Source organism: Larus michahellis, unplaced genomic scaffold (assembly GCF_964199755.1).
Source record: "Larus michahellis unplaced genomic scaffold, bLarMic1.1 SCAFFOLD_265, whole genome shotgun sequence".
NCBI classification, from domain to species: Eukaryota; Metazoa; Chordata; class Aves; order Charadriiformes; family Laridae; genus Larus; species Larus michahellis.
In genome coordinates this window covers 119,469-146,671 of record NW_027436232.1, presented here as the reverse complement: position 1 = coordinate 146,671, position 27,203 = coordinate 119,469, and the positions used below count along the sequence as shown (strand labels likewise).

Below are 27,203 nucleotides of genomic sequence, written 5' to 3'. Positions count from 1 at the left end.
GTTATGGGGTAGGTGGGTCCCCCGTTGGGTTTAATTGCCCCCCCCCCCCCCCCCCCCCGGGGTTAATTGCCCCCAAGTCCAATTTAGGAGGGTAGTTGCCCCCCCCCCCCATGGGGGGCTAACTTGCTCTTTCGGGGGGGGGGGGGGGGGTATCATCCCATTTAGGGGGTTTAATTGCCCCCAGGGGATGTATCAGCCCATTTGCGGGGGGGGGGATGGGGGTCAGTTGCCCCCCTGGGTGGGGTGATGTCCCATTTAGGGGAGTTATTTGCCCCCCTCTCCCCCCCCACCCCCCCAAGAGGGGTGACTTCCCATTGGGGGGGGAATTGCCCTCCTGGGGTGGGGGTATCTTCCCATTAAGGGGTGTTAATTGCCCCTGTAGTGGGGGGTATCTTCCAATATGAGGGGTTTAATTGCTCCCCCCCCCGGGGTAACTTCACATTTAAGGGCGTTAATTGCCCCCCCGCCCCCCCCCCCCAAATGCCCCCACACTCCTGCTGTGTCCTGGGTGTAAATACTCCTTCGGGGTGGATAAATACCCCCAGTGCTGCTACAATGGGGGGGTAGATACCCCTGGGGGGGTAAATACCCCCTAAGGGGGGTAAATAACCGGGGGGGGGGGGTGGAAATGTATTTTTGGTTTGGGGTAAATACCTGAGATAAGGGGGTCCGTATCTGCCCGGCTGGGGGGGGGGGGGGGTTAAATACCCCGTTTGGGCGTAAATGCCCAGGCCGGGGGTGGGGGTAACTACCCCCCCACGTGGGGTAAACACCCTTCCCCCCCCTCGGGTTGAGGGGGTGCCCTTGGGGGGGGCGGGGGGGTGCAAAGGGGCTGGATTTTGGGGGTACAGACCCGGGGTGGTGGTGGGGGGGGTGGTCAAGGGCCCCTCCATTTTCCCCCAGCAAGGCCCCTTGTGCTGGGGGGGGGGTGGGGGGAGCTGACCCCAAGGAATTTGGGGTGCCCCCCCCCCCCCGGGGTTAATGGGGGGGGGGAGGCCCGTGTGTGTCGTCCCCCCCCCCCCCCACGCCGGCCCTCACAACAACAACAGTGACACGGCCAATATGGCTGCCACCGCCGAGCCTTTGTCTGGCGAGCGGCGGGGGGGAGCCCCAAATCAGGCACACACCCCCCCCTTAAAGAAAGGGGGTCCGCTGCAAATGGGGGGGGGGGAGCACGACGCGACACTCAGCCCCCTATTTGTGTCCCCCCCCCCCGCCAACTTCTCCCCCGCTTGCTTCTCCCCCCCTTTATGGGTTTATTCTTTTTTTTTTTTTTTTTTTTTTTGGGGGGGGGGGTGTTCCTTTTCCCAGTTTGGGGGGGTCCTGGCTCTTTTTTTTTTTTTTTTCTTTTTTTTTTTTTTTTGTGGGGGGGGGGCAGGGGGTTGGGAACAGGCCGATCCGGTCCCCCAGCTTGGGGAGGTGGAGAAGGGCTTCCGGGGAGGGCTGGGCCCGGCCGCGCTGGCGTCACTGGCCCCCCCCCCCCCCCCCCCCGACTCCGCCAGCCATGTGGGCCCCCCCCCACAACACAGGGTGCCGTTGCCACATGCCACCAGGGTGCCCCCCACCCCAATTTGGGGTGCACACGGCCGTGTTCCCCCCCCCCCCTTTCCCTTGGGGCTGCTCTGCCTGTCCCCACATAGGCATTGGGGGTGGGGGGGGGGGAATTAATGTCATTGCTGACCCCCCCCCGCCTTGTGTGTGTGTCCAGAACACAGGGTGCCCCCCCACCCCAATTTGGGGTGCACATGGCCGTGTTTCCCCCCCCCCCTTCCCTTGGGGCTGCTCTGCCTGTCCCCCCTTTGGGGGGGGGTAACGGGACTGTCACTGCTGACCCCCCCCCCCCCACCTTGTCCCCCTCCCCGCATAGGGATGGGGGTGGAAGAAATGCCCCCTGCTGACCCCCCCCTTCCCCCCCCCCCCAGGATTGGCAGCCCCCCTTCGCCGTGGAAGTGGACAACTTCAGATTCACCCCCCGCATCCAGCGCCTCAACGAGCTGGAGGTGAGTAAGGGGGGGTGGGGGGTGGGGGGTTGCCCCCATTTTTCCCTCCCCCCCCCCCCCGCCTCCGCCAGCTGATTTCAGCGCTTACACCCCATTTTTTCTGACACACCCCCCCCCCCCCCCCCCCCCGCAGGCGCAGACGCGGGTGAAGCTGAATTACCTGGACCAGATCGCGAAATTTTGGGAAATCCAAGGCTCTTCCCTCAAAATCCCCAACGTCGAGCGCCGCATCCTCGACCTCTACAGCCTCAGCAAGGTGAGGGGGCGCCCCGGTGGGTTACTGGGGTGTGCAGTCAATTTGGGGGGGGTTTCATGTGGTTTTTTCCCCCCCCCCCCGCAAGGTGGTGATGGAGGAAGGGGGATACGAAGCCATCTGCAAGGACCGGCGCTGGGCTCGGGTGGCCCAACGCCTGGCTTACCCCTCGGGGAAAAACATCGGCTCGTTACTGCGCGCTCATTACGAACGCATCATCTACCCTTACGAGATGTACCAGTCGGGGGCCAACCTGGTGGTGAGAAAATGGGGGAAGGGGGTTTGGGGGGGGGGGGAAATAAGGGAGGGGGGGGAAATGAACGCGTGATGTACCGCTCGGGGGCCGACCTGGTGGTGAGAAAACGGGGGAGAGGGTTTAAGAGGGGGGAAAAAAAAAATAATAAGGGGGTAGGGGGGAGGGAAGGTTATGGGGTGCCCCCTCCCTCGCCGAGAGGTTCATCTTCCCCCCCCCTTTCCCCCCCCTGCTCCCTTCAGCAGTGCAACACGCGGCCTTTCGAGAGCGAGGAGAAAGACCGGGAGTACAAACCCCACAGCATCCCCTTGCGCCAATCCGTCCAGCCCTCCAAGTTCAACAGCTACGGCCGACGGGCTAAACGCCTGCAGCAAGAGGTGAAAAACAACCCCCCCCTCACCTCCCCCCCCCCCCCCCCCCCCCCCAAAAAAAATCCAACACCCATCCCCCTTCAATTTTTAGGGAGAACGCCCTGCCCCCCCCCAGACACGCACATCCCCCTCGATTTTTTTTTTTTTTAATTTATTATGATTTTTTTTTTTTTTTTTTTTACCGTCCCGCAGCCGGAGCCGACGGAAGAAGACATCGAAAAAAACCCGGAGTTGAAAAAACTACAGATTTACGGGGCCGGCCCGAAAATGTTGGGTTTGGGTTTGGTGGCCAAAGACAAGACCCTGCGGAAAAAAGGTAGGAAGGAAACCTCCCGCGTCCCCCACGACTTGGGGCGGGGGGGGGGGCGGCTGTTATCTTCCTCCCCGCCGACCCTAACTCTTCACCCCACAGATAAAGAGGGTCCCGAGTGTCCCCCCACGGTGGTGGTGAAGGAGGAACCGGCGGGACCCGAGGCCAAGGTGGAGCCGCCGTCTCCTCGCTCTTACCTGGAGGGGAAGGAGGAGCTGCGCCACAGCCCCGAACCCTGCACCAAAATGACCATGCGCCTGCGCCGCAGCCACAGCAACAGCCAATTCGTAAGCGCCGTGGGGCAGAAGGAAGTGGGGGGGGGAACAACAACACGCCGCCGTGGGGCAGAGCCCCCCCCCCCGCCCCCCGACCTCAACCCTTTTCTGCCTCCCGCAGGTGGATTCCTACATCTGCCGCATCTGCTCGCGGGGGGACGAGGACGACAAGCTGCTGCTCTGCGACGGCTGCGACGACAACTATCACATCTTCTGCCTCCTCCCGCCCCTGCCCGAGATCCCCAAGGGCATCTGGCGCTGCCCCAAATGCGTCATGGCGGTGAGCACGGCGACCCGTGGACCCCTGGGCCCCACGTCTCGCGTCACGTCCCTGCTGTGGGGCTGGGGACACCCCCACCCCCCCCATCTCGCATCGTGTCTCGTCTGTCTGCGGGGCTGGGGACCCCCTTATCTCGCATCATGTCCCGTCTATGTGTGGGGCTGGGGACCCCCAACTCGTGGCCCATACTATTTGTGGGGTTGGGGACCGCTCTGTCACATCTATGGGGCTGGGGACCCCCCATCTCACATTGTGTCCCGTCTGTCTGTGGGTCTGGGGGGACCCCCTTATCTCGCATCGTGTCCCGTCTGCCTCTGGGGCTGGGGACCCCCAACTCATGGCTATCCTATCTGTGGGGCTGGGGACCCCTGACTCGTGTCCCATCCTATCTGTGGGGCTGGGGACCCCTTTGTCACATCTGTGGGGCTCTGGACCCCTCGTCTCGCATCGTGTTCCGTCTGTCTGTGGGTCTATGGGCTCCCCTATCTCAGGTCATGTCCCAGCTATCTGTGGGGCTGGGGACCCCCGTCTGTGGGGTTAGGGACCCCCGTATCACATCTGTGGGGCTGAAGACCCCTAAGCCAACCCCCTACCTCGCGTCCTGTCACCTCCGTGGGCTGGGTACCCCCATCTCCTTTCCCGTCTGCGGCCTTAGGGATCCCGCACCACATCTGTGGGGCTGGGGACCCCCCAGACTCAATGCCCCATCCCGTCTGTGGGGCTGGAGACCCCCGTCTGTGGGGTTAGGGACCCCCGTATCACATCTGTGGGGCTGAAGACCCCCAAGCCAACCCCCTACCTCGCGTCCCGTCACCTCCGTGGGGCTGGGTACCCCCATCTCCTTTCCCGTCTGTGGCCTTAGGGATCCCCGCACCACATCTGTGGGGCTGGGGACCCCCCAAACTCAATACCCTGACCCCCTTTCCCCTCCCCCAGGAATGCAAGCGACCGCCAGAGGCTTTTGGCTTCGAGCAGGCGACGCGGGAATACACCCTGCAGAGCTTCGGGGAGATGGCCGACTCCTTCAAAGCCGATTATTTCAACATGCCCGTCCACGTGAGTACCCCGGAAACCCCACGGGGACCCCCGAGAGCCCCCCCCCCCCCGGCCTGCCCCAAATCCCTAATGTCCTCCTTCTTTCTCCCTGCCCGCCCCCGCCCCCCAAGATGGTCCCCACGGAGCTGGTGGAGAAGGAATTTTGGCGGCTGGTGAACAGCATCGAGGAGGACGTGACGGTGGAGTACGGCGCCGACATCCACTCCAAGGAATTCGGCAGCGGTTTCCCCATCAGCGACGGCAAAAGGAAGCTTTCTCCGGAGGAGGAGGTGAGGGCCACCCCGTCCCCAACCCCAGGGGGGGTGTCGCCGTCACCCTCTGTAGGGGGGGATGACACCGTCTTCATGTGTTTTTTTCCCCCCACCCCGTAGGAGTACGCCGGCAGCGGTTGGAACCTGAACGTGATGCCGGTGTTGAAGCAGTCGGTGCTTTGTCACATCAACGCCGATATTTCGGGGATGAAGGTGCCCTGGCTCTATGTGGGGATGGTCTTCTCCGCCTTCTGCTGGCACATCGAGGACCACTGGAGCTACTCCATCAACTACCTCCACTGGTGGGGAGGGGGGGGGCTCGGGGCAGGGGGTGTTTGGGGTGGTCAGGGATGATCCTGGGAGGCGTCATGGGGGTGGCAGGAGGTTTTTGGGGTGCCCCTGGCCTCGTCTCCCCATCTAAGGACAAGCAGACAACGCGTGTGGGGCAGGAGGGGATTTTTGGGGTGCCACAACCCCCTAAGCCCAAGCAGAAGCTGTGGTTTGGGGCAGGAGGAGGATTTTTGGGGCGTCCCTGACCTCGTCCCCCCACCTAGAGACAAATCCAAGCTGGGTTATGGGGCTGGAGGAGGTTTTTGGGTGTCCCTGACCTCATCCCCCCACCTAGGGACAAGCAGACAAGGTGGTGTGGGGCAGGAGGGGATTTTTGGGGTGCCACAACCCCCTAAGCCCAAGCAGAAGCTGTGGTTTGGGGCAGGAGGAGGATTTTTGGGGTGTCCCTGACCTCATCCCCCCACCTAGAGACAAATCCAAGCTGGGTTATGGGGCAGGAGGGGATTTTTGGGGTGCCACAACCCCCTAAGGATGAGCAGATGATGTGGTTTGGGGCAGGAGGAGGATTTTTGGGGTGTCCCTGACCTCGTCCCCCCACCTAGAGACAAATCCAAGCTGGGTTATGGGGGCAGGAGGGGATTTTTGGGGTGCCACAGCCCCCTAGGGATGAGCAGATGATGTGGTTTGGGGCAGGAGGAGGATTTTTGGGGTGTCCCTGACCTCGTCCCCCCACCTAGGGACAAGCAGATAAGGTGGTGTGGGGCAGGAGGGGATTTTTGGGGTGCCACAACCCCCTAGGGACGAGCAGTTGCTGTGGTTTGGGGCAGGAGGAGGATTTTTGGGGTGCCTGGGACCCCATTTTCCCCCCCAGGGGTGAGCCCAAGACGTGATGTGGGGTGTGAGGGTGTTTTTTGGGGTGTCCCCACCCCATATGCCCCAGGGCTGAGCCTAAGATGTCGTACGGGGTGGGAGCAGGTTTTGGGGTGACCCCAACCTGTGGGACGAGGGGTTTTGGGGTGCCCCTGACCCCCATGTCCCCCCCAGGGGCAAACCCAAGACGTGATGTGGGGTGTGAGGGTGTTTTTTGGGGTGTCCCGACCCCGTTTCCCCCCCCAGGGGTGAGCCCAAGTCACGGTGCAGGTTGGGAGCAGGTTTTGGGGTGACCCCAAGCTGTGGGACGAGGGGTTTTTGGGGTGCCCCTGACCCCCACGTCCCCCCCCGCCAGGGGCGAACCCAAGACGTGATGTGGGGTGTGAGGGTGTTTTTTGGGGTGTCCCCACCCCATATGCCCCAGGAGCGAGCCCAAGATGTCGTATGGGGTGGGAGGAGGTTTTGGGGTGACCCCAAGCTGTGGGACGAGGGGTTTTTGGGGTGCCCCCTGACCCCCACGTCCCCCCCCCTCAGGGGCGAACCCAAGACGTGATGTGGGGTGTGAGGGTGTTTTTTTGGGGTGTCCCCACCCCATATGCCCCAGGGCTGAGCCTAAGATGTCGTATGGGGTGGGAGGAGGTTTTGGGGTGACCCCAAGCTGTGGGACGAGGGGTTTTTGGGGTGCCCCTGACCCCCACGTCCCCCCCCCTCAGGGGCGAACCCAAGACGTGATGTGGGGTGTGAGGGTGTTTTTTGGGGTGTCCCCACCCCATATGCCCCAGGGCTGAGCCTAAGATGTCGTATGGGGTGGGAGGAGGTTTTGGGGTGACCCCAAGCTGTGGTAGGTGGATTTTTGGGGTGCCCCTGACCCCCACGTCCCCCCCCCAGGGGCGAACCCAAGACGTGATGTGGGGGGTGAGGGTGTTTTTTGGGGTGTCCCGACCCCGTTTCCCCCCCCAGGGGTGAGCCCAAGTCACGGTGCAGGTTGGGAGCAGGTTTTGGGGTGACCCCAAGCTGTGGGACGAGGGGTTTTTGGGGTGCCCCTGACCCCCACGTCCCCCCCCCAGGGGCGAACCCAAGACGTGGTACGGCGTCCCCTCCTTCGCGGCCGAGCACCTGGAAGAGGTGATGAAGAAGCTGACGCCGGAGCTCTTCGAGAGCCAGCCCGACCTCCTCCACCAACTCGTCACCCTCATGAACCCCAACACCCTCATGGCCCACGGCGTCCCGGTGAGTATCCATCCCCCGCCCCCCCACAACGGGGATCCCCTCGGCGCCCCAAAAAATTCATTTAACCCCCTCCGTCCCCGAAATTTTAGGTCGTCCGGACGAACCAATGCGCCGGCGAGTTCGTCATCACCTTCCCCCGGGCGTATCACAGCGGTTTCAACCAGGGTTACAACTTCGCCGAAGCCGTCAACTTCTGCACCGCTGACTGGGTGAGCTCCCCCCCCCAAAAAAAAAAAAAAAAAGCTGGGGTGACCTCCCCAAAATCCGGGGATTTGGGCTCCTTGAGGCGGGGACGGGGTCGGGGAAGTGGGGGGGGGGGGGCAGGATTTTTGAGGAGCTCCCAGCGTCGAGTGGGGATCTTTTTTTTTCTCTTTTATTTTCCCCGATCCGCCGCGGTTTGGGGTGGGGGTGGCTCTTACTTGGGCCGCCCCCCTTAAAATTATGGGGGTGCTTTTCTAACGCCCCCCCCCCCCCCCCCCCCACAACCGGTACGTAGCTGCCCGCCGGCCGGCAGTGCATCGAGCATTACCGCCGCTTACGCCGTTACTGCGTCTTCTCGCACGAGGAGCTCATCTGCAAGATGGCGGCTTGCCCCGAAAAACTCGACCTCAACTTAGCGGCCGCCGTTCACAAAGAGATGTTCGTCCTGGTGCAGGAAGAGCGGAAACTCCGCAAAGCCCTGCTGGAAAAGGTTTGGCGGGGCGGGGGGGGGGAGAAGAAAAAAAAAAAAAAAAAACCCCTAAAAATATTGAAAAGAGGAGCCGAGGCGGGGCGGGGGGGGTGTTACGTTGACGGTGGTGTTTTACGGCGTGGTTTGTTTTTTTTTTTTTTTATTTTTTTTTTGGGGGGGGGCCTCTTCTCGCCCCAGGGCATCACGGAGGCGGAGCGGGAGGCTTTCGAGCTGCTGCCCGACGACGAGCGACAGTGCGACAAGTGCAAGACGACATGTTTCCTCTCGGCGCTGGCCTGTTACGACTGTCCCCAGTGCCTCGTCTGCCTCTACCACATGGACGATCTCTGCAAGTGCCCCCGCAGCAAGCAGTACCTCAGGTAAAGGGGGCGGGGGGGGGGGACAGACGACACACGCGGGCATGGTCTGGGGGTGCTGCGGGACTCGGGGGGCCTGCATGAGGGGATGTGGGGCGGGTTTGGGGGCGCTGGGGGTCTTGTTTACCCCTGGGGGGGCACGTGGGGAGGGTTTGGGGGTCCTGGGGGGTCTTGGTGGGCCTGTAAGAGGGGATGTGGGACGGGTTTGGGGGTGCTGGGGGTCTTGTTTACCCCTGGGGGGGCACGTGGGGAGGGTTTGGGGGTGCTGCGGGACTCGGGGGGCCTGCATGAGGGGATGTGGGGCAGGTTTGGGGGTGCTGGGGGTCTTGTTTACCCCTGGGGGGGCACGTGGGTCAGGTTTGGGGGTGCTGGGGGTCTTGTTTACCCCTCCGGGGGCATGTGGGGAGGGTTTGGGGGCGCTGGGGGTCTTGGTGGGCCTGTATGAGGGGATGTGGGACGGGTTTGGGGATGCTGGGGGTCTGGGTTTACCCTTGGGGGGGCACGTGGGGAGGGTTTAGGGGTGCTGGGGGTCTTGGTTTACCCCTGTGGGGGCGCGTGGGGATGGTTTGGGGGTGCTGGGGGGTCTTGGTGGGCCTGTAAGAGGGGATGTGGGTCAGGTTTGGGGGTGCTGGGGGTCTTGTTTACCCCTGGGGGGGCACGTGGGGAGGGTTTGGGGGTGCTGGGGGTCTTGTTTACGCCTCGGGGGGCACGTGGGGAGGGTTTGGGGGTGCTGGGGGGGTCTTGGTTTACCCCTGGGAAGGGGGAGATGTGGGTAGTTTTGGGGGTCTCATCACTCCCCTCATACCAGTGTGTGTGGGGGGCTGTGGGCCCCTTCCCCCCCACCCCGGGGCACCCAAACACCCCCCCCAACCCCCCGCCCCCGCAGCGCCCCGTCGGGGGGGGAATTGAGTACGATTTGGGGGTTCTGTGGCCCCGGCGCCTCCTCCCGACCCCACCCCACCGTGAACCCCCCCAAAAACCCCTTTCTGACCCCCCCAAAACCCTTTTCTGACCCCCCCCCGCTGCCCCCCCCCAGGTACCGCTACACCCTGGACGAGCTGCCGGCCATGCTGCACAAACTGAAAGTCCGAGCCGAATCCTTCGACACTTGGGCCAACAAAGTCCGGATCGCTCTGGAAGTGGAAGACGGTCGGAAGCGGAGTGAGTTTTTTTGGGGGGGGGGACACACCGAGGGGGGTCGGGGGTGGGGGGGTGGGGGTTTAGGGTACAGCCCTGACCCCCCCGTCCTCCTCCGTCTCTCTTCTCCGCCCCGGCTCTGCCCGGCCAGCGTTGGAGGAGCTGCGGGCCTTGGAGTCGGAAGCCCGGGAACGTAAATTCCCGGAAAACGAACTGCTGCATCGGCTCAAGGGCTGCCTGGGCCAGGCCGAGCGCTGTGTCTCCGAGGCCCTGGGGCTCATCAGCTCTCAGGAGACGGGGTGAGTGTGTCCCCCCCGGGTCCTGTCCCCCCCCGCCCCAGCCCCGGGTCCTGTCCCCGTGTCCCTCCCCAGCCTTCCCTCTCTGTCCCCAGCGGCTCCGTGTCACCCTCTTGCTTCCTTCCCTACATCGGTGTCCTGTCCCCCGTGGACCACAGGCACCCCCCATGTCCCCGGTCCTGTCCCCCGGCAACCCCGTCCTGTCCCCTTTGTGTCCCCGTCCCGTCTCCTACGGACCCCGGCCACCCCCGTGTCCCCGTCCTGTCCCCCATGGACTCCATCCTGTCCCCTTTGTGTCCCCATGCCGTCTCCTACGGACCCCGTCCTGTCCCCCTTGTGTCCCCGTCCTGTCCCCCGTGGACCCCAGGGCCTCCCCCGTGGACCCCAGGGCCACCCCCGTGTCCCCGTCCTGTCCCCCGTGGACCCCAGGCCACCCCTATGTCCCCGTCCTGTCCCCGTCCTGTCCCCCATGGACCCCAGGGCCTCCCCCATGGACCCCAGGCCACCCCCGTGTCCCCGTCCTGTCCCCTGTGGACCCCAGGCACCCCCTGTGTCCCTCGTCCTGTCCCCCATGGACCCCATCCTGTCCCCTTTGTGTCCCCATCCCGTCTCCTATGGACCTCAGCCACCCCCTGTGTCCCCATCCTGTCCCCTGTGGACCCCAGGCACCCCCCGTGTCCCTCGTCCTGTCCCCCGGCGACCCCGTCCTGTCCCCTTTGTGTCCCCATCCCGTCTCCTGTGGGCCTCAGCTACCCCCGTGTCCCCGTCCTGTCTCCCGTGGACCCCAGGCCACCCCCTGTGTCCCTGTCCTGTCCCCTTTGTGTCTCCATCCCGTCTCCTACGGACCCCGGCCACCCCCGTGTCCCCATCCTGTCCCCCGTGGACCCCATCCTGTCCCCTTTGTGTCACCATTCTGTCTCCTATGGACCTCAGCCACCCCCGTGTCCCTGTCCTGTCCCCTTTTCTGTCCGCGTCCTGTCCCCTTTGTGTCCCCATCCCATCTCCTATGGGCCTCAGCTACCACCGTGTCCCCGTCCTGTCTCCCGTGTCCCCTGGCCACCCCTATGTCCCCGTCCCGTCCCCTTTGTGTCCCCGTCCCGTCCCCTTTGTGTCCCCGTCCCGTCCCCTTTGTGTCCCCGTCCCGTCTCCTATGGACCTCAACCACCCCCATGTCCCTGTCCTGTCCCCTTTGTGTCCCCGTCCTGTCCCCCGTGGACCCCAGGCCACCCCCATGTCCCCGTCCTGTCCCCCGGCGACCCCGTCCTGTCCCTTTTGTGTCCCCGTCCCGTCTCCTATGGACCTCAGCCACAACCGTGTCCCTGTCCTGTCCTCGTGTCCCCGTCCTGTCCCCTGTGGACCCCAGGCCACCCCCGTGTCCCCGTCCTGTCCCCCGTGGACCCCGTCCTGTCCCCTTTGTGTCCCCATCCCGTCTCCGACAGACCTCAGCCACCCCCGTGTCCCCGTCCTGTCCCCTTTGTGTCCCTGTCCTCTCTCCTACAGACCCCATCCTGTCCCCTTTGTGTCTCCATCCTGTCCCCCATGGACCCCATCCTGTCCCTTTTGTGTCCCCATCCCGTCTCCTATGGACCTTAGCCACCCCCGTGTCCCCTTTCTGTCCCCGTCCTGTCCCCTTTTCTGTCCCCGTCCTGTCCCCCGTGGACCCCAGGCCACCCCCGTGTCCCCGTCGTGTCCCCTGTCCACGCTCGTGTCCCCATCCTGTCCCCTGTGGACCCTGTCCACGCTCGTGTCCCCATCCTGTCCCCTGTGGACCCTGTCCACGCTCCTTTCCCCGTCCTGTCCCCTGTGTCCCCTGACCACCCTCGTGTCCCCATCTTGTCCCCATCCTGTCCCCCATGGACCACGGCCACCCTCGTGTCCCCATCTTGTCCCCGTCCTGTCCCCCATGGACCCCGGCCACCCTCGTGTCCCCATCTTGTCCCCGTCCTGTCCCCCAGCCACCCCCGTGTCCCCGTCCTGTCCCCCCTGGACCCCGTCCTGTCCCCTGGCCACCCCCCTGTCCCTGTCCTGTCCCCCGTGGACCCCGGCTACCCTCGCGTCCCCATCTTGTCCCCGTCCTGTCCCCCGGCCACCCATCTTGTCCCCGTCCTGTCCCCCCTGGACCCCGTCCTGTCCCCCGTGGACTCCGGCCACCCTCGTGTCCCCATCTTGTCCCCGTCCTGTCCCCCCTGGACCCCGTCCTGTCCCCCGTGGACCCCGGCCACCCTCGTGTCCCCATCTTGTCCCCGTCCTGCCCGTCCTGGACCCCGTCCTGTCCCCCGTGGACTCCGGCCACCCTCGTGTCCCCATCTTGTCCCCGTCCTGCCCGTCCTGTCCCCTGTGGACCCCGGCCACCCTCGTGTCCCCATCTTGTCCCCGTCCCCCACAGACCCCAACCACCCCCGTGTACCCGGCCCGACCCTCCCCTGTCCCCCACAGACCCCGGCCACCCCCGTGTCCCCTACCCTGTCCCCACGGTCACCCGGGGAGTGACGTCCCTGTCCCCCCCCCCCCTTTCCTCCGTGCCCCTGCAGGGTGCCAGCGCCCTCGCTGACGGTGGAGGAGCTCCGCGCCTTCCTGGAGCAGATGAACCAGCTGCCCTGCGTCATGCACCAGATCGGGGAGGTCCAGGTGAGCCGCCGGGGGGGCCGGGGGGGGACACACAGCGTCACCGATGTCCCCTGGGGCCGGGGGGGGGGGACACGACACATAGCGTCACCCGTGCTGTCCCCCTCCCTCCAGGCTTTACTGGAGCGCGTGGAGGCCTTCCAAGCGGAGGCCCGGGCAGCGCTGGAGTCTCCCCCCCCGGGGCCGGGGGCGCTCCGGGGGTTACTGGAACGAGGGACCCGGCTGGGTGTGGAGGTACCGGAGGGCCGGCAATTGGAAAGGCAATTAGCCCAGGCGGCTTGGTTAGAAGAGGTGACGGCCACCTTGCGATCCCCTCGCGCCCGCGTCCCCCTCCCTGTCATGAGGGGGCTCATCCAGGCCGGCCGGACGGTGGCCCCCAGCCCGGCCGTGGAGGTGGCCATGGCCGAACTGCAGGAGCTGCTGACCATCGCCCAGCGCTGGGAGGAGAAAGCTCAGATGTGCCTGGAGGCCAGGTCAGGATGTGGCCCCCCCGGCGTGTGGTGGGGGGACACACAAAGGGGCTGGGGGGCAAATCCCACAGCCCCCCCAGGGGGGTATAAAAGGGGTCAGGGCTCAACTGGGGCTGGGATAAAGGGTGTGGGGGGCTTCGCCCCACATCTCTGGGGGGGGGATAAAGGGTGTGGGGCTTCGCCCCACATCTCTGGGGGGGGGATAATAGGTGTGGGGCTTCGCCCCACATCTCTAGGGGGGGATAAAGGGGCTGGGGGCTTCGCCCCACATCTCCTGAGGGGGGATAAAGGGGCTGGGGGGCTGGAGGCCAGGTCAGGATGCAGCCCCCCGGGGTGTGGGGGGGGACACACACAAAGGGGCTGGGGGGCAAATCCCACAGCCCCCCCAGAGGGGTATAAAAGGGGTCAGGGCTCAACTGGGGCTGGGATAAAGGGTGTGGGGGGGCTTCACCCCACATCTCTAGGGCTGGGGGGCTGCCCCCCACATCCCCGGGGAGGGAGAGAAAAGGTTTGGGCTTCGGCTTCTTCCCTTCCCAAGGGAAAGCTGGGCCGGAGCCGGACCCTCGGAGGGGCCAGGCCTGGGGTTGGGGCTGGGGGACGCATCTTGGGTCTCCGGGATCTTCGTGGTGGTCTCTGGGATCTTGAGGCGGGGGGGGAGAGGGGGGGGGCGGTTCCGGCAGCCGGCCGCTTGGCTTCTCACCCCCTCCCCCGCAGGCAGAAGCACCCCCCGGCCACCTTGGCCGCCATCATCAAAGAAGCCGAAAACATCCCGGCTTTGCTGCCCAACATCCAGGCGCTGAAAGAAGCCTTGGCCAAAGCCCGCGCCTGGATCGCCGACGTCGAGGAGATCCAGGTGAGCTCCGGGGATGTCCCCCCCACCCCCCCCCCGCAACTTTTCACCCTGGGAGTGGGGGGGATGATGACACACAGACTCTTCAATCCCCCCCCGCCAACTTTTCCGCCATCGTTCCCCGCAGAACGGCGACCACTACCCCTGCCTGGACGATCTGGAGGGGCTGGTGGCGGTGGGTCGGGATTTACCCGTGCGGCTGGAAGAGCTGCGGCAGTTGGAGGTACAGGTCGGCACCGCTCATTCCTGGCGGGATAAAGCGTCCCGTACCTTCCTGAAGAAAAATTCCTGCTATACTTTGTTGGAGGTGGGTGAGAAAGGGGAGAGGGGGAAGGGGGCGGGGGGACACGGGGGGGACGGGACGGATAAAGGGGGCTTCACCCCATATCTCGGAGGTGGGGGATAAGGGGACTAGGAGCTGCCCCACTGCAATTCTAGGGGGGGGTAAAGGGGCTGGGGGCTTCACCCCCTATCTCTAGGGGGGGATGAAGGGACTAGGGGCTGCCCCCCCCACATCTCTAGGGGGAGATAAAGGGCCTGGGGGCTGCCCCCCACGTCTCTAGGGGGGGATGAAGGGACATGGGGCTGCCCCCCCCATGTCTCTAGGGGGAGATAAAGGGCCTGGGGGCTGCCCCCCGTGTCTCTAGGGGGGAATAAAGGGACTGGGGGCTGCCCCCCGTGTCTCTAGGGGCAGATAAAGGGGCTGGGGGCTGGCCCCCACGTCTCTAGGGGGAGATAAAGGGGCTGGGGGCTGCCCCCCACGTCTCTAGGGGGAGATAAAGGGGCTGGGGGCTGCCCCCCCACGTCTCTAGGGGGAGATAAAGGGGCTGGGGGGCTTCACCCCATATCTCTAGGGGGAAATAAAGGGGCGGGGGGGGCTTCACCCCATATCTGGGGGTAAATAAAGGGACTAGTAGCTGCCCCCCACGTCTCTAGGGGGGGATAAAGGGGCTAGGGGCTGCCCCCCACGTCTCTAGGGGGAGATAAAGGGGCTGGGGGCCCCCCCCAACATCTCTAGGGGGGGATGAAGGGACTAGTGGCTGCCGCCCCATGTCTCTATGAGGGGATAAAGGGGCTGGGGGCTGCCCCCCACATTTCTAGGGGGAATAAAGGGACTGGGGGGCTTCACCCCATATATCTGTGGGGAGATAAATGGGCTGGGGGCTGCCCCCCATATCTCTAGGGGGGTATAAAGGGACTGGGGGCTGCCCCTCATATCTCTAGGGGGAGATAAAGGGGCTGGGGGCTGCCCCCCATGTCTCTAGGGGCAGATGAAGGGGCTGGGGGCTGCCCCCCACGTCTCTAGGGGGAGATGAAGGGCCTTGGGGCTGCCCCCCATATGTCTAGGGGGGGATAAAGGGCCTGGGGGCTGCCCCCATATCTCTAGGGGGGGATAAAGGGGCTGGGGGGCTTCACCCCATATCTCTAGGGGGAAATAAAGGGGTGGGGGGGCTTCACCCCATATCTCTGGGGGTAAATAAAGGGACTAGTGGCTGCCCCCCCATATCTCTAGGGGGGGATGAAGGGACTAGTGGCTGCCCCCCCATATCTCTAGGGGGGGATGAAGGGACTAGTGGCTGCCCCCCCATATCTCTAGGGGGGATAAAGGGGCTGGGGGCTGCCCCCCATAACTCTAGGGGGAGATGAAGGGATTGGGGGGCTTCACCCCATATATCTGTGGGGAGATAAGTGGGCTGGGGGCTGCCCCCCATATCTTTAGGGGCAGATAAAGGGACTGGGGGGCTTCACCCCATATCTCTAGGGAGAAATAAAGGGGCTGGGGGGTTTTACCCCATATCTCTAGGGGGGGATAAAGGGTCGGGGGGGCTGCCCCCCATGTCTCTGTGGGGGAGATAAAGGGGCTGGGGGGCTGCCCCCCGTGTCTCAGGTGCTGTGTCCCTGCGCCGACGCCGGCTCCGACAGCAGCAAGAGGCTGAAATGGCGCCAGGAGCCGGGTCTTTACAAACTGGACGCCGAGAGCTTGGGCCTTTCGGCGCAGGATCTCCGCGACCCCGGCGCTGTGGTGAGCCAGGTTTTGAATCGTGTGGGGCGCTGTGGGGCGCCCCGCGTCCCGCCTCCCCCCCCCCCCTCCCGCCCCACGCCTCGTATCCCTCTTTTTTTTTTTTTTTTTTTTTTTTTTTTTTCACCCACCGCTTTTCCCTTTTTCCAAGATCGTGGCGTTTAAAGAAGGGGAACAAAAAGAAAAAGAGGGGATGCTCCGGCTCCGGCACGTCAACTCTCAAAAAGCCGCTCCACCCCTCCCGGGTCCCGGACCACCTTCTTGCGTCTGCGGGCAACCGGCGAGCTCCGGCATGCTCCAGTGTCAGCTCTGCCGAGACTGGTTTCACGGTTCTTGCGTAGCTTGGCCCCGTTTGGGTTCTCAAAAACCTTCGCCGGCTTGGTGGGAGTGGGACGCCAAATTCCTCTGCCCTCTTTGCCAACGGTCGCGTCGTCCCCGCTTGGAAACCATCTTGGCCTTGTTGGTGGCCCTGCAGAAGTTGCCCGTGAGGTTGCCGGAGGGCGAAGCTTTGCAGTGTTTGACCGAACGAGCCATCACTTGGCAGGATCGGGCCCGGCAGCTCCTGGCTTCTCCCGACGTAGCCGGACCTTTGGAGAGGTTGGCGGCTCTACGGCATCGCCTGCACGGGGATGGGGCCGGCGCTTTGCGGGAGGCCAGCCGCAACGAGCAGACCAAGGTTTGGGGACGGGGACTGGGCGGAGGGGGAGCTGGTTGTGGGGCTGGAGGGAAGGTAGTGGGGTTGGGGGGTGGGTTGTGGGGCTGGAAGAGGTGGGGGGCCGGTTGTGGGGCTGGAAGAGGTGTGGGGCAGATTGTGGGGAGTGGGTATTGGGGCTGGAAGAGGCGTGGGGCCGGTTGTGGGGTGGGTTGTGGGGCTGGAAGAGGCGTGGGGCCGGTTGTGGGGTGGGTTGTGGGGCTGGAAGAGGCGTGGGGCCGGTTGTGGGGTGGGTTGTGGGGCTGGAAGAGGCGTGGGGCCGGTTGTGGGGTGGGTTGTGGGGCTGGAAGAGGCGTGGGGCCGGTTGTGGGGTGGGTTGTGGGGCTGGAAGAGGCGTGGGGCCGGTTGTGGGGCTGGAAGAGGCGTGGGGCCGGTTGTGGGGCTGGAAGAGGCGTGGGGCCGGTTGTGGGGCTGGAAGAGGCGTGGGGCCGGTTGTGGGGCTGGAAGAGGCGTGGGGCCGGTTGTGGGGTGGGTTGTGGGGCTGGAAGAGGCGTGGGGCTGGTTGTGGGGTGGGTTGTGGGGCAGGGGGCAGGCGGTGGGGCTGGAGAAAGGTGTGGGGCTGGTTGTCGGCTGGATGTTGGGGGGTGGGTTGGGGGGTTGTGGGGCTGGGGGAGGTGTGGGGCTGAGTTTTCAGCTGGATGTTGGGGGGATGTGGGGCTGGGGGAGGTGTGGGGCAGCGCTATGGGGTGGCTCTTGGGGCTGGGGGGGGCTCGGCCTCCCCATAACGCCGTGTCCCCCGTCCCCCCCCCAGGTGGCGGTGGAGAACGGCGATGCCCCCAGCCCGGAGAAGAACGGCCCCCTGCCCTCCGGTGAGTGGGATCCACTGGGATCTACTGGGATCTACTGGGGACGCTGGGATCCACCGGCTCCTGTGGGGGGGCCCTTATGGATGCCCTGGGGGCACCGGGGGCGCTGGGATCCACCGGATCCTGCAGGAGCCCCTTATGGATCCGATGGGGGGCGCTGGGATCCACTGGATCCCCTCTTGGCCCTTACGGATCCCCTGGGGGGCACCATGGGGGCTGGGATCCCCCGGATCCCGCAGGGGCCCCCTTACGGATCCCCCGGGGGCGCCGGGATCCCCCGGATCCCACGTGGGCCCTGTGGATGCCCTGGGGTCCCCAGCGGGGGCTGTGGGACTCCAGGGATCCCGGGTGATTGGGGAAGGGAGGGGGATCCAGTGGGTCCCTCGCGAGTAGAGGGGGTGCCGTGGGTCTCTCTGGATCCATGGGGCTCGCAGGGGATCCCACGTGAGCCCAGGGGACGCTGTGGGACTCGCGGGATCCCCTGGGAGCCCAGTGGATCACACAGCGTCCCCTGGGCTCCCGTGGGATCCACTGGGCTCGTGTGGGATCCCAGTGTCCCCTGGGCTCCCGTGGGATCCACTGGGCTTGTGTAGGATCCCCGGAGTCCTACAGTGCCCCCTGCACTCATGTGGGGGGACACTGGGATCCCACACGAGCCCAGGGGATCCCACGGGAGCCCAGGGGATGCTGTGGGACTCACGGGATCCCCTGGGAGCCCAGTGGATCCCACGTGAGCACAGGGATCCCACGTGAACCCAGTGGATCCCACATGAACGCAGGGGACACTCTGGGACTCTGGGGATCCCATGTGAGCGCAGGGGACCCTGGGATCCCACAGGAGCCCAGTGGATCCCACACGAGTGCAGAGGACGCTGTGGGACTCCGGGGATCCCACATGAGCCCACTGGATCCCACGTGAGCCCAGGGGACACTGGGATCCCATGTGAGCCCAGCAGATCCCATGTGAGCCCAGGGGACGCTGTGGGACTTGCAGGATCCCCTGGGACCCAGTGGATCCCCCGTGAGCCCAGGGGACGCTGTGGGACTCGTGGGATCCCCTGGGAGCCCAGTGGATCCCATGTGAGCCCAGGGGACGCCGTGGGACTTGTGGGATCCCCTGGGAGCCCAGTGGATCCCGCGTGAACCCAGTGGATGCCACATGAGCGCAGGGGACGCCGTGGGACTCCAGGGATCCCACGTGAGCCCAGTGGATCCCACGTGAGCGCAGGGGACACTGTGGGACTCATGGTATCCGGTGTGAGCCCAGTGGATCCCACGGGAGCACAGGGGACACTGGGATCCCATGTGAGCCCTGTGGATCCCACGTGAGTGCAGGGGACGCTGTGGGACTCCAGGGATCCCGTGGGAGCCCAGTGGATCCCATGTGAGCGCAGGGGACACCCTGGGACTCCAGGGATCCTGTGGGAGCCCAGTGGATCCCACGTGAGCGCAGGGGACACTGTGGGACTCGTGGGATCCGGTGTGAGCCCAGTGGATCCCACGTGAGCGCAGGGGACGCTGTGGGACTCGTGGGATCCGGTGTGAGCCCAGTGGATCCCACGGGAGCGCAGGGGACGCCGTGGGACTCCAGGGATCCTGTGGGAGCCCAGTGGATCCCACGTGAGCGCAGGGGACACTGGGATCCCCCGGGAGCCCAGTGGATCCCCCGTGAGCGCAGGGGACGCTGTGGGACTCGTGGGATCCGGTGTGAGCCCAGTGGATCCCACGGGAGCGCAGGGGACACTGGGATCCCCCGGGAGCCCAGGGGACGCTGCGGGACTCCGGGGATCCCGTGTGACGCTGGGGGGGGCCCAGTGGATCCCCCACGAGCCCCACGGATCCCCCAGGCTGCTGGGCCCCAGCGGATCCCGTACGAGCCCAGGGGACACCCCCCCTGGTGACACAGTGTCCCCTCGGTGTCCCCTCGGGGACGTGGCGTCTCCCGCGGTGTCCTGGGGGTGACCTGGTGTCCCCATGGCGCCGTGGCATCCCCCTGGTGACGCAGTGTCCTCCTCGTGACGTGGCGTCCCTCTGGTGGCACGGTGTCCCCCCTGGTGACGCAGTGTCCTCCTCGTGACCTGGCGTCCCTCTGGTGACACGATGTCCCCATTGGTGACGTGATGTCCCCCGTGGTGACGTGATGTCCCCGTTGGTGCCACGGTGTCCTCCTCATGACGCGATGTCCCCAATGGTGCCACGGTGTCCTGTTGGTGACACCATGTCCCCCGTGGTGATGTGATGTCCCCGTTGGTGCCACAGTGTCCCCTCTGGTGCCACAGTGTCCTTCTCATGACACGATGTCCCCAGTGGTGCCACGGTGTCCTGTTGGTGCCGCAATGTCCCCCACGGTGCCATGGTGTCCTGTTGGTGACATGATGTCGGCTGTGGTGTCCCCCGTGGTGCCACGGTGTCCTGTTGGTGACGCAATGTCCCCCGTGGTGCCACGGTGTCCTGTTGGTGACGCAATGTCCCCCATGGTGCCACGGTGTCCCCCATGGTGCCACGGTGTCCCCCTTGTGACGTGGTGTCCCCCTTGTGACGTGGTGTCCCCCTTGTGACGTGATGTCCCCCGTGGTGCCGCGGTGTCCTCCTCATGACACGATGTCCCCCCCGTTGGTGCCGTGGTGTCCCCCTCGTGACATGATGTCCCCCGTGGTGACACAATGTCCTCTTGGTGCCACGGTGTCCTCCTCGTGCTGTGATGTCCCCGTTGGCGACGCGATGTCCCCCATGGTGCCACGGTGTCTTGTTGGTGACGTGATGTCAGCCGTGATGTCCCTCGTGGTGCCACGGTGTCCCCCTCGTGACGCGATGTCCCTCGTGGTGCCACGGTGTCCCCCTCGTGACGCGATGTCCCTCGTGGTGCCACGGTGTCCCCCTCGTGACGCGATGTCCCTCGTGGTGCCACGGTGTCCCCCTCGTGACGCGATGTCCCTCGTGGTGCCATGGTGTCCTTTTGGTGCCACGATGTCCCTTATGGTGCCATGATGTCCTGCTGGTGCCACGATGTCCCTTATGGTGCCATGATGTCCTGCTGGTGCCATGGTGTCCTCCTCGTGCCACGATGTCCCCCATGGTGCCATGGTGTCCCCCTCATGACACAGTGTCCCCCTCATGACGTGATGTTCCCCATGGTGCCACGGTGTCCCCTATGGTGCCACGATGTCCCCCATGGTGTCCTGTTGGTGACGCAATGTCCCCTGTGGTGCCACGGTGTCATGGTGCCATGATGTCCTGTTGTAGTGCCATGGTGTCCTCCTCGTGCCACGGTGTCCTGTTGGTGATGTGATGTCCCCCATGGTGCCACGGTGTCCCGTCACTGCCGCGGTGTCCGCTTCATGACGTGGTGTCCCTCGTGGTGCCACGGTGTCCCCATGGTGCCACAGTGTCCTGCTCATGACACAGTGTCACCCTCGTGACGTGATGTCCTCCATGGTGCCACGGTGTCCTGTTGGTGCCGCGTTGTCCCCCTCGTGCCGTGATGTCCCCGTTGGTGACGCGATGTCCCTCATGGTGCCGCGGTGTCCTGTTGGTGACATGATGTCGGCCATGGTGTCCCCCATGGTGCCACAGTGTCCCCCTTGTGACGTGATGTCCCCCGTGGTGCCACGGTGTCCCCCATGGTGCCATGGTGTCCTGTTGGTGCCACGGTGTCCTCCTCGTGCTGCGATGTCCCCGTTGACGACGTGATGTCCCCCATGGTGCCGCAGTGTCCTGTTGGCGCCACGGTGTCCCCCTCATGACGTGATGTCCCCGTTGGTGCCACGGTGTCCTGTTGGTGATGCAATGTCCCCCGTGGTGCCGCGGTGTCCCCTATGGTGCCATGATGTCCTGTTGTGGTGCCAGGGTGTCCTGTTGGTTACACGATGTCCCCCCGTTGGTGCCGCGATGTCCTGTTGGTGCTACAGTGTCCCCCTTGTGACGTGATGTCCTCCTCGTGCCGCAATGTCCCCATTGGCGATGTGGTGTCCCCCATGGTGCCATGGTGTCATGTTGGTGACGCGATGTCCCCCATGGTGCCGTGGTGTCCCCGTTGGTGCCACAGTGTCCTCCTCGTGACGTGAAGTCGTCCATGGTGCCGCGGTGTCCCCTATGGTGACATGATGTCCTGTTGGTGCCACGGTGTCCCCCATGGTGCCACGATGTCCCTGTTGGCGACGTGATGTCCCCCATGGTGCCACGGTGTCCTGTTGGTGACACGATGTCCCCCCGTTGGTGCCGCGATGTCCTGTTGGTGCTACAGTGTCCCCCTTGTGACGTGATGTCCCCCATGGTGCCACGGTGTCCTGTTGGTGACACGATGTCCCCCCGTTGGTGCCGTGGTGTCCTGTTGGTGCCGCAGTGTCCCCTTCATGGTGCGACGTCCCCCATGGTGCCACGGTGTCCTCCTCGTGCCGTGATGTCCCCGATGGCGACGCGATGTCCCCCGTGATTCCGCGGTGTCCTGTTGGTGCCGCGATGTCCCCCGTGGTTCCGCGGTGTCCCCGTTGGTGCCGCAGTGTCCTCCTCATGACATGATGTCCCCCATGGTGCCGCGGTGTCCTGTTGGTGCCGCGGTGTCCCCCTCGTGCCGTGATGTCCCCGTTGGTGCCGCGATGTCCCTCATGGTGCCGCGGTATCCTGTTGGTGACATGGTTTCGGCCATGGTGTCCCCCATGGTGCCACAGTGTCCCCCTTGTGACGTGGTGTCCCCCGTGGTGCCATGGTGTCCAGTTGGTGCCACGGTGTCCTCCTCGTGCTGCGATGTCCCCGTTGGTGACATGATGTCCCCCATGGTGCCGCAGTGTCCCGTCGGCACCGGGGCGTCCCCCTCATGACGTGATGTCCCCGTTGGTGCCATGGTGTCCTGTTGGTGATGCGGTGTCCCCTATGGTGCCATGATGTCCTGTTGCGGTGCCATGGTGTCCTCCTCGTGCCGCAATGTCCCCATTGGCGATGTGGTGTCCCCCATGGTGCCATGGTGTCCTGTTGGTGACGCGATGTCCCCCATGGTGCCGTGGTGTCCCCGTTGGTGCCACAGTGTCCTCCTCGTGACGTGATGTCCCCCATGGTGCCGTGGTGTCCCCTATGGTGACATGATGTCCTGTTGGTGCCACGGTGTCCCCCATGGTGCCATGATGTCCCTGTTGGCGACGTGATGTCCCCCATGGTGCCACGGTGTCCTGTTGGTGACATGATGTCCCCCATGGTGCCACGGTGTCCTGTTGGTGACACGATGTCCCCCCGTTGGTGCCGCGATGTCCTGTTGGTGCTACAGTGTCCCCCTTGTGACGTGATGTCCCCCATGGTGCCACAGTGTCCTCCTCATGACACGATGTCCCCCCGTTGGTGCCGTGGTGTCCTGTTGGTGCCGCAGTGTCCCCTTCATGGTGTGACGTCCCCCATGGTGCCACGGTGTCCTCCTTGTGCCGTGATGTCCCCGATGGCGACGCGATGTCCCCCGTGGTTCCGCGGTGTCCTGTTGGTGCCACGGTGTCGTCCTTGTGCCGTGATGTCCCCGATGGCGACGCGATGTCCCCCGTGGTGCCGCAGTGTCCTCCTCATGACATGATGTCCCCCATGGTGCCGTGGTGTCCTGTTGGTGCCGCGTTGTCCCCCTCGTGCCGTGATGTCCCCGTTGGTGCCGCGATGTCCCCCCTGGTGCAGCGGTATCCTGTTGGTGACATGATGTCGGCCATGGTGTCCCCCATGGTGCCACAGTGTCCCCCTTGTGACGTGATGTCCCCCGTGGTGCCGCGGTGTCCCCCATGGTGCCATGGTGTCCTGTTGGTGCCACGGTGTCCTCCTCGTGCTGCGATGTCCCCGTTGACGACGTGATGTCCCCCATGGTGCCGCAGTGTCCTGTTGGCGCCACGGTGTCCCCCTCATGACGTGATGTCCCCGTTGGTGCCACGGTGTCCTGTTGGTGATGCAATGTCCCCCATGGTGCTGTGGTGTCCCCGTTGGTGCCACAGTGTCCTCCTCATGACATGATGTCCCCCATGGTGTCTGTTGGTGATGCAATGTCCCCCGTGGTGCCGCGGTGTCCCCTATGGTGCCATGATGTCCTGTTGCGGTGCCATGGTGTCCTCCTCGTGCCACAATGTCCCCATTGGCGATGTGGTGTCCCCCATGGTGCCATGGTGTCCTGTTGGTGACGCGATGTCCCCGTTGGTGACGCGATGTCCCCCATGATGCCACGGTGTCCCCCATGATGCCACGGTGTCCTGTTGGTGCCACGGTGTCCTCCTCGTGCTGCGATGTCCCCCTTGTGACGTGATGTCCCCCGTGGTTCCGCGGTGTCCTGTTGGTGACGCGGTGTCCCCTTGGTGACGCCCTGTCCCTGTCCCCCCCCCCCCCCCCCCCCGGCAGAGCTGGAGGCGTTGAGTGCGGCGCTGCCGCGGCTGCAGGGGCCGGTGCTGGAGCTGGCGGAAGGCGCCCGGCGCCCGTTGGAGGAGCTGATGATGGAGGGCGACCTCCTGGAGGTGACGCTGGACGAGGCCCAGAGCATCTGGAGGCTGCTGCAGGCCGCCCGCCCCCCGCCGCTGCCCCTCTTCCGCCTCCTCCTCGAGGTAACCCCCAACCCCCCCAAAATTAACCCCCTTCCCCCCCAAAAAAACCCCACCAAAACCTCCCCCGGGGCACTTAAAGCAGCCCCAGGAACCTCAAAAACTTGCCCGAAGCGTCTCCGGGTCCTCCAAAACCTCCGCAAATCAACTCCGGGACCCCCAAAACTCATGGAGAACCTTTGGGATCACCACCCCCCTGGCCCGAAACACCTCTGGGAACCCCCAAATTTCCCCCGAGCGTCTCCGGGACCCCCCCCCAAAACTTCTCCAAATCACCACCAGGTCCCCCAAAACTCTTCCAAATCACCTCCAGGACCCCCAAAACGCCTCTAAAACATCTCCACGTCCCCCAAAATTTCCCCAAATCACCTCCAGGACGCCCAAAATGCCTCTAAAACATCTCCAGGACCCCCAGAATTTCCCCAAAGGACCTCCACAACCCCCAAAACTTCTCCAAATCACCTTCAGGACCCCCAAAACTCCTCTAAAACATCTCCAGGACCCCCAGAATTTCCACAGATGATCTCCAGGACCCCCCAAATTTCTCCAAATCACCTCCAGGACCCCCAAATTTCTCCAAATCACCTCCAGGACCCCCAAAATGCCTCTAAAACATCTCCAGGTCCCCCAAAATTTCCCCGAAGAACTTCCAGGACCCCCAAAACTTCTCCAAATCATCTCCACGACCCCCAAAATGCCTCTAAAACATCTCCAGGACCCCCAAAACTTCTCCAAATCACCTCCAGGACCCCCCAAATTTCTCCAGATCACCTCCACGACCCCCAAAATGCCTCTAAAACATCTCCACGTCCCCCAAAATTTCCCCAAAGAACTTCTAGGACCCCCCAAATTTCTCCAAAACCTCTCCAGGAGCCCCCAAAACTTCCCCAAAGCCCCCTGGGGATGCCAGAACTCCCCCAAAGTGTCTCTTCTGGACCCCAAAACTGCCCCAAACCACCCTGGGGATCCCAGAACCCCTCCTCCCTCCCCCCCCCAAAATTCCCCAGACCACCCCCAGCACCCCGAAACTGCCCCATAGTGTCCCCGAGACCCCAAAACCAGCCCCTGGGGACCCCAAAATCCCCCCCGGGGACCCCAAAACCATCCCTACGTTTGTCCCCTTGCCATATCCCACCTCCCTCTTGAGGTCGGGTCCCCAAAATCACCCCCTGGGGACCCCGAAACCCCCCCCAGGGACCCCAAAACCAGCCCAGCGCTGCTCCTCTTGCCTTCTTCCGCCTCCCCCTCGAGGTCGGGTCCCCAAAATCCCCCCCTGGGGACCCCAAAACCATCCCTACGTTCATCCCCTTGCCCTCTTCTACCTCCCTCTAGAGGTCGGGTCCCCAAAATCGCCCCCTGGGGACCCCGAAACCCCCCCCAGGGACCCCAAAACCAGCCCAGCGCTGCTCCCCTTGCCCTCTTCCACCTCCCCCTCGAGGTCGGGTCCCCAAAATCCCCCCCTGGGGACCCCAAAACCCCCCCGGGGACCCCAAAACCATCCCTACGTTCATCCCCTTGCCATATCCCACCCCCCTGTTGAGGTCGGGTCCCCAAAATCCCCCCCTGGGGACCCCGAGACATCACTGGGGGACCCCAAAACACCCCCCCCAGGGCCCCCCCAAACCACCCCTCCGCTGTTGCCCTTTCCCTCTTCCCCCCTCCCCCTCAAGATGGGGGTCCCCAAAATCGCCTCAAACCTCCCCCGGGGGACCCCAAACTCCCCCTTCCCTTTCCCTCCCACCCCCCCAATTCTGGGGGGGTGGGGGTGTCACTGATGGGGTGTGTGTTTTACTCTCCCCCCCCCCCCCCCACCCCGGAATTCCCAGCTGGAGCAGGCGGAGCGGCGGGGGGCTCGCGCCCGCGGCCGGGACCCCGAAAAACGTCGGAAACGCCGGGCGGAGCGGGGCGACCTCCCCCCCCTGGCCAAGGAGGAGCTGGAGCCAAAGAGGAGTCGGGGGCCCGAGGGGGGGACACCCCGGGACAGCCCCCCCCCGCCCGGCCCCCACACCCCGGGGGTGAGTTGGGGGGAGGGAGGGGGGGATATAGGGGGCCCATCTCCCTGGGGGATTGTGGGGCGGGGGTCCTGGGGCTTTAACGGGGCGGGGGGGGCCTGAGGAGGAGTATGGGGGGGCTGTGGGGGTAAGGGGTGGGGGGGTCCTAGGAGGAACATAGCGGGGGTTATGGGGTGAGGGGGGGTCCCAGAGGAGCATGGGGGGGGTTATGGGGTAAGGGGTGGGGGGGTCCTAGGAGGAACATGGGGGGGGGTTATGGGGTGAGGGGGGGTCCCAGAGGAGCACGGGGGGGGGGTTATGGGGTGAGGGGGGGGGTCCCAGAGGAGCACGGGGGGGGGGTTATGGGGTGAGGGGGGGGGGTCCCAGAGGAACATGGGGGGGTGTTATGGGGTAAGGGGGGGTCCTAGGAGGAACATGGGGGGGGGTTATGGGGTGAGGGGGGGTCCTAGGAGGAACATGGGAGGGGGTTATGGGGTGAGGGGGGTCCCAGGAAGAGTATGGGGGGGGGGTTATGGGGTATGGGGGGGGTCCCAGGGGAACACGGGGGGGGGGGTTATGGGGTATGGGGGGAGTCCCAGGAGGAGTATGGGCGGGGGGGGGGCGTCCCAGGTGGAGCATAGGGGGATGTGGGGGCATTATGGGAGGGGGGGGGGTGTCCCAGGAAGACCACGGGGGTGGGCCATGGGGTTTGTGTGGAGGGCTATGGGGGGGGGGGTGGTGTGTGGCCCCCCCAACACGTTTTCACACACCCTTTCCCTCCCCCCCCCCACCTTTTCACCCCCCCAGGACTCGTGACGCGGAGCCCCCAGCTCGGATGGACGCTCTTGCCGGTGCCAGGGAGGGACGTGGGCGGGTGGGGGGGGGTGGGGGGACTGGGTCGGGCCCCCCTTCACCCCCCAAACCGCCCCCCCCAAAACCCCCCCAGACTGGGGAAGGGTGGGGGCGGGGGGGGGGGGGGGTGGGGGGGCTCCCCCCTTCCCTTCCCCCCCCCCGTGATGTAATTATTTGAGTTGATTTCTTTTGTATCGTTAAGCCCCCCCGGGAAGGGGGGAGGGGGGTATGAGGGGGGGGGCACACACACAGAGATTGGGGGGGGGGGTGGGGGGGAAGAGGGGCCGGGAGGGGGGGCTTGTGTGTGTGTGTCCCCCCCTCCAAAACCCGGGGTGGAGGGTTCCCCAACCAGCACAGCAGGGCCTGCCCCCCCTCTTCCCCCCCCCCCCCCCCCCGTCGCATCACGTTT

General features: G+C 64.9%; 1 protein-coding gene across 1 annotated transcript; it reads left to right on the top strand.

Annotated features, from left to right (window-relative positions):
• Positions 1-1,922: 1,922 nt before the first annotated feature.
• Positions 1,923-27,195, top strand: KDM5C (lysine demethylase 5C; the record flags this gene model as incomplete). Its single annotated transcript, XM_074571734.1, has 26 exons — positions 1,923-2,000; positions 2,134-2,256; positions 2,342-2,512; positions 2,749-2,883; positions 3,070-3,193; positions 3,290-3,474; positions 3,584-3,742; positions 4,679-4,798; positions 4,909-5,067; positions 5,170-5,351; positions 7,278-7,440; positions 7,530-7,649; positions 7,937-8,131; positions 8,309-8,490; positions 9,524-9,648; positions 9,776-9,923; positions 12,452-12,548; positions 12,660-13,018; positions 13,730-13,868; positions 13,993-14,172; positions 15,754-15,888; positions 16,037-16,561; positions 17,349-17,406; positions 23,755-23,954; positions 25,778-25,966; positions 26,750-27,195. Coding segments are annotated over 26 exons (4,260 nt in total), but the record flags the coding sequence as incomplete, so codon positions are not given.
• Between the last annotated feature and the right edge of the window lie 8 nt (positions 27,196-27,203).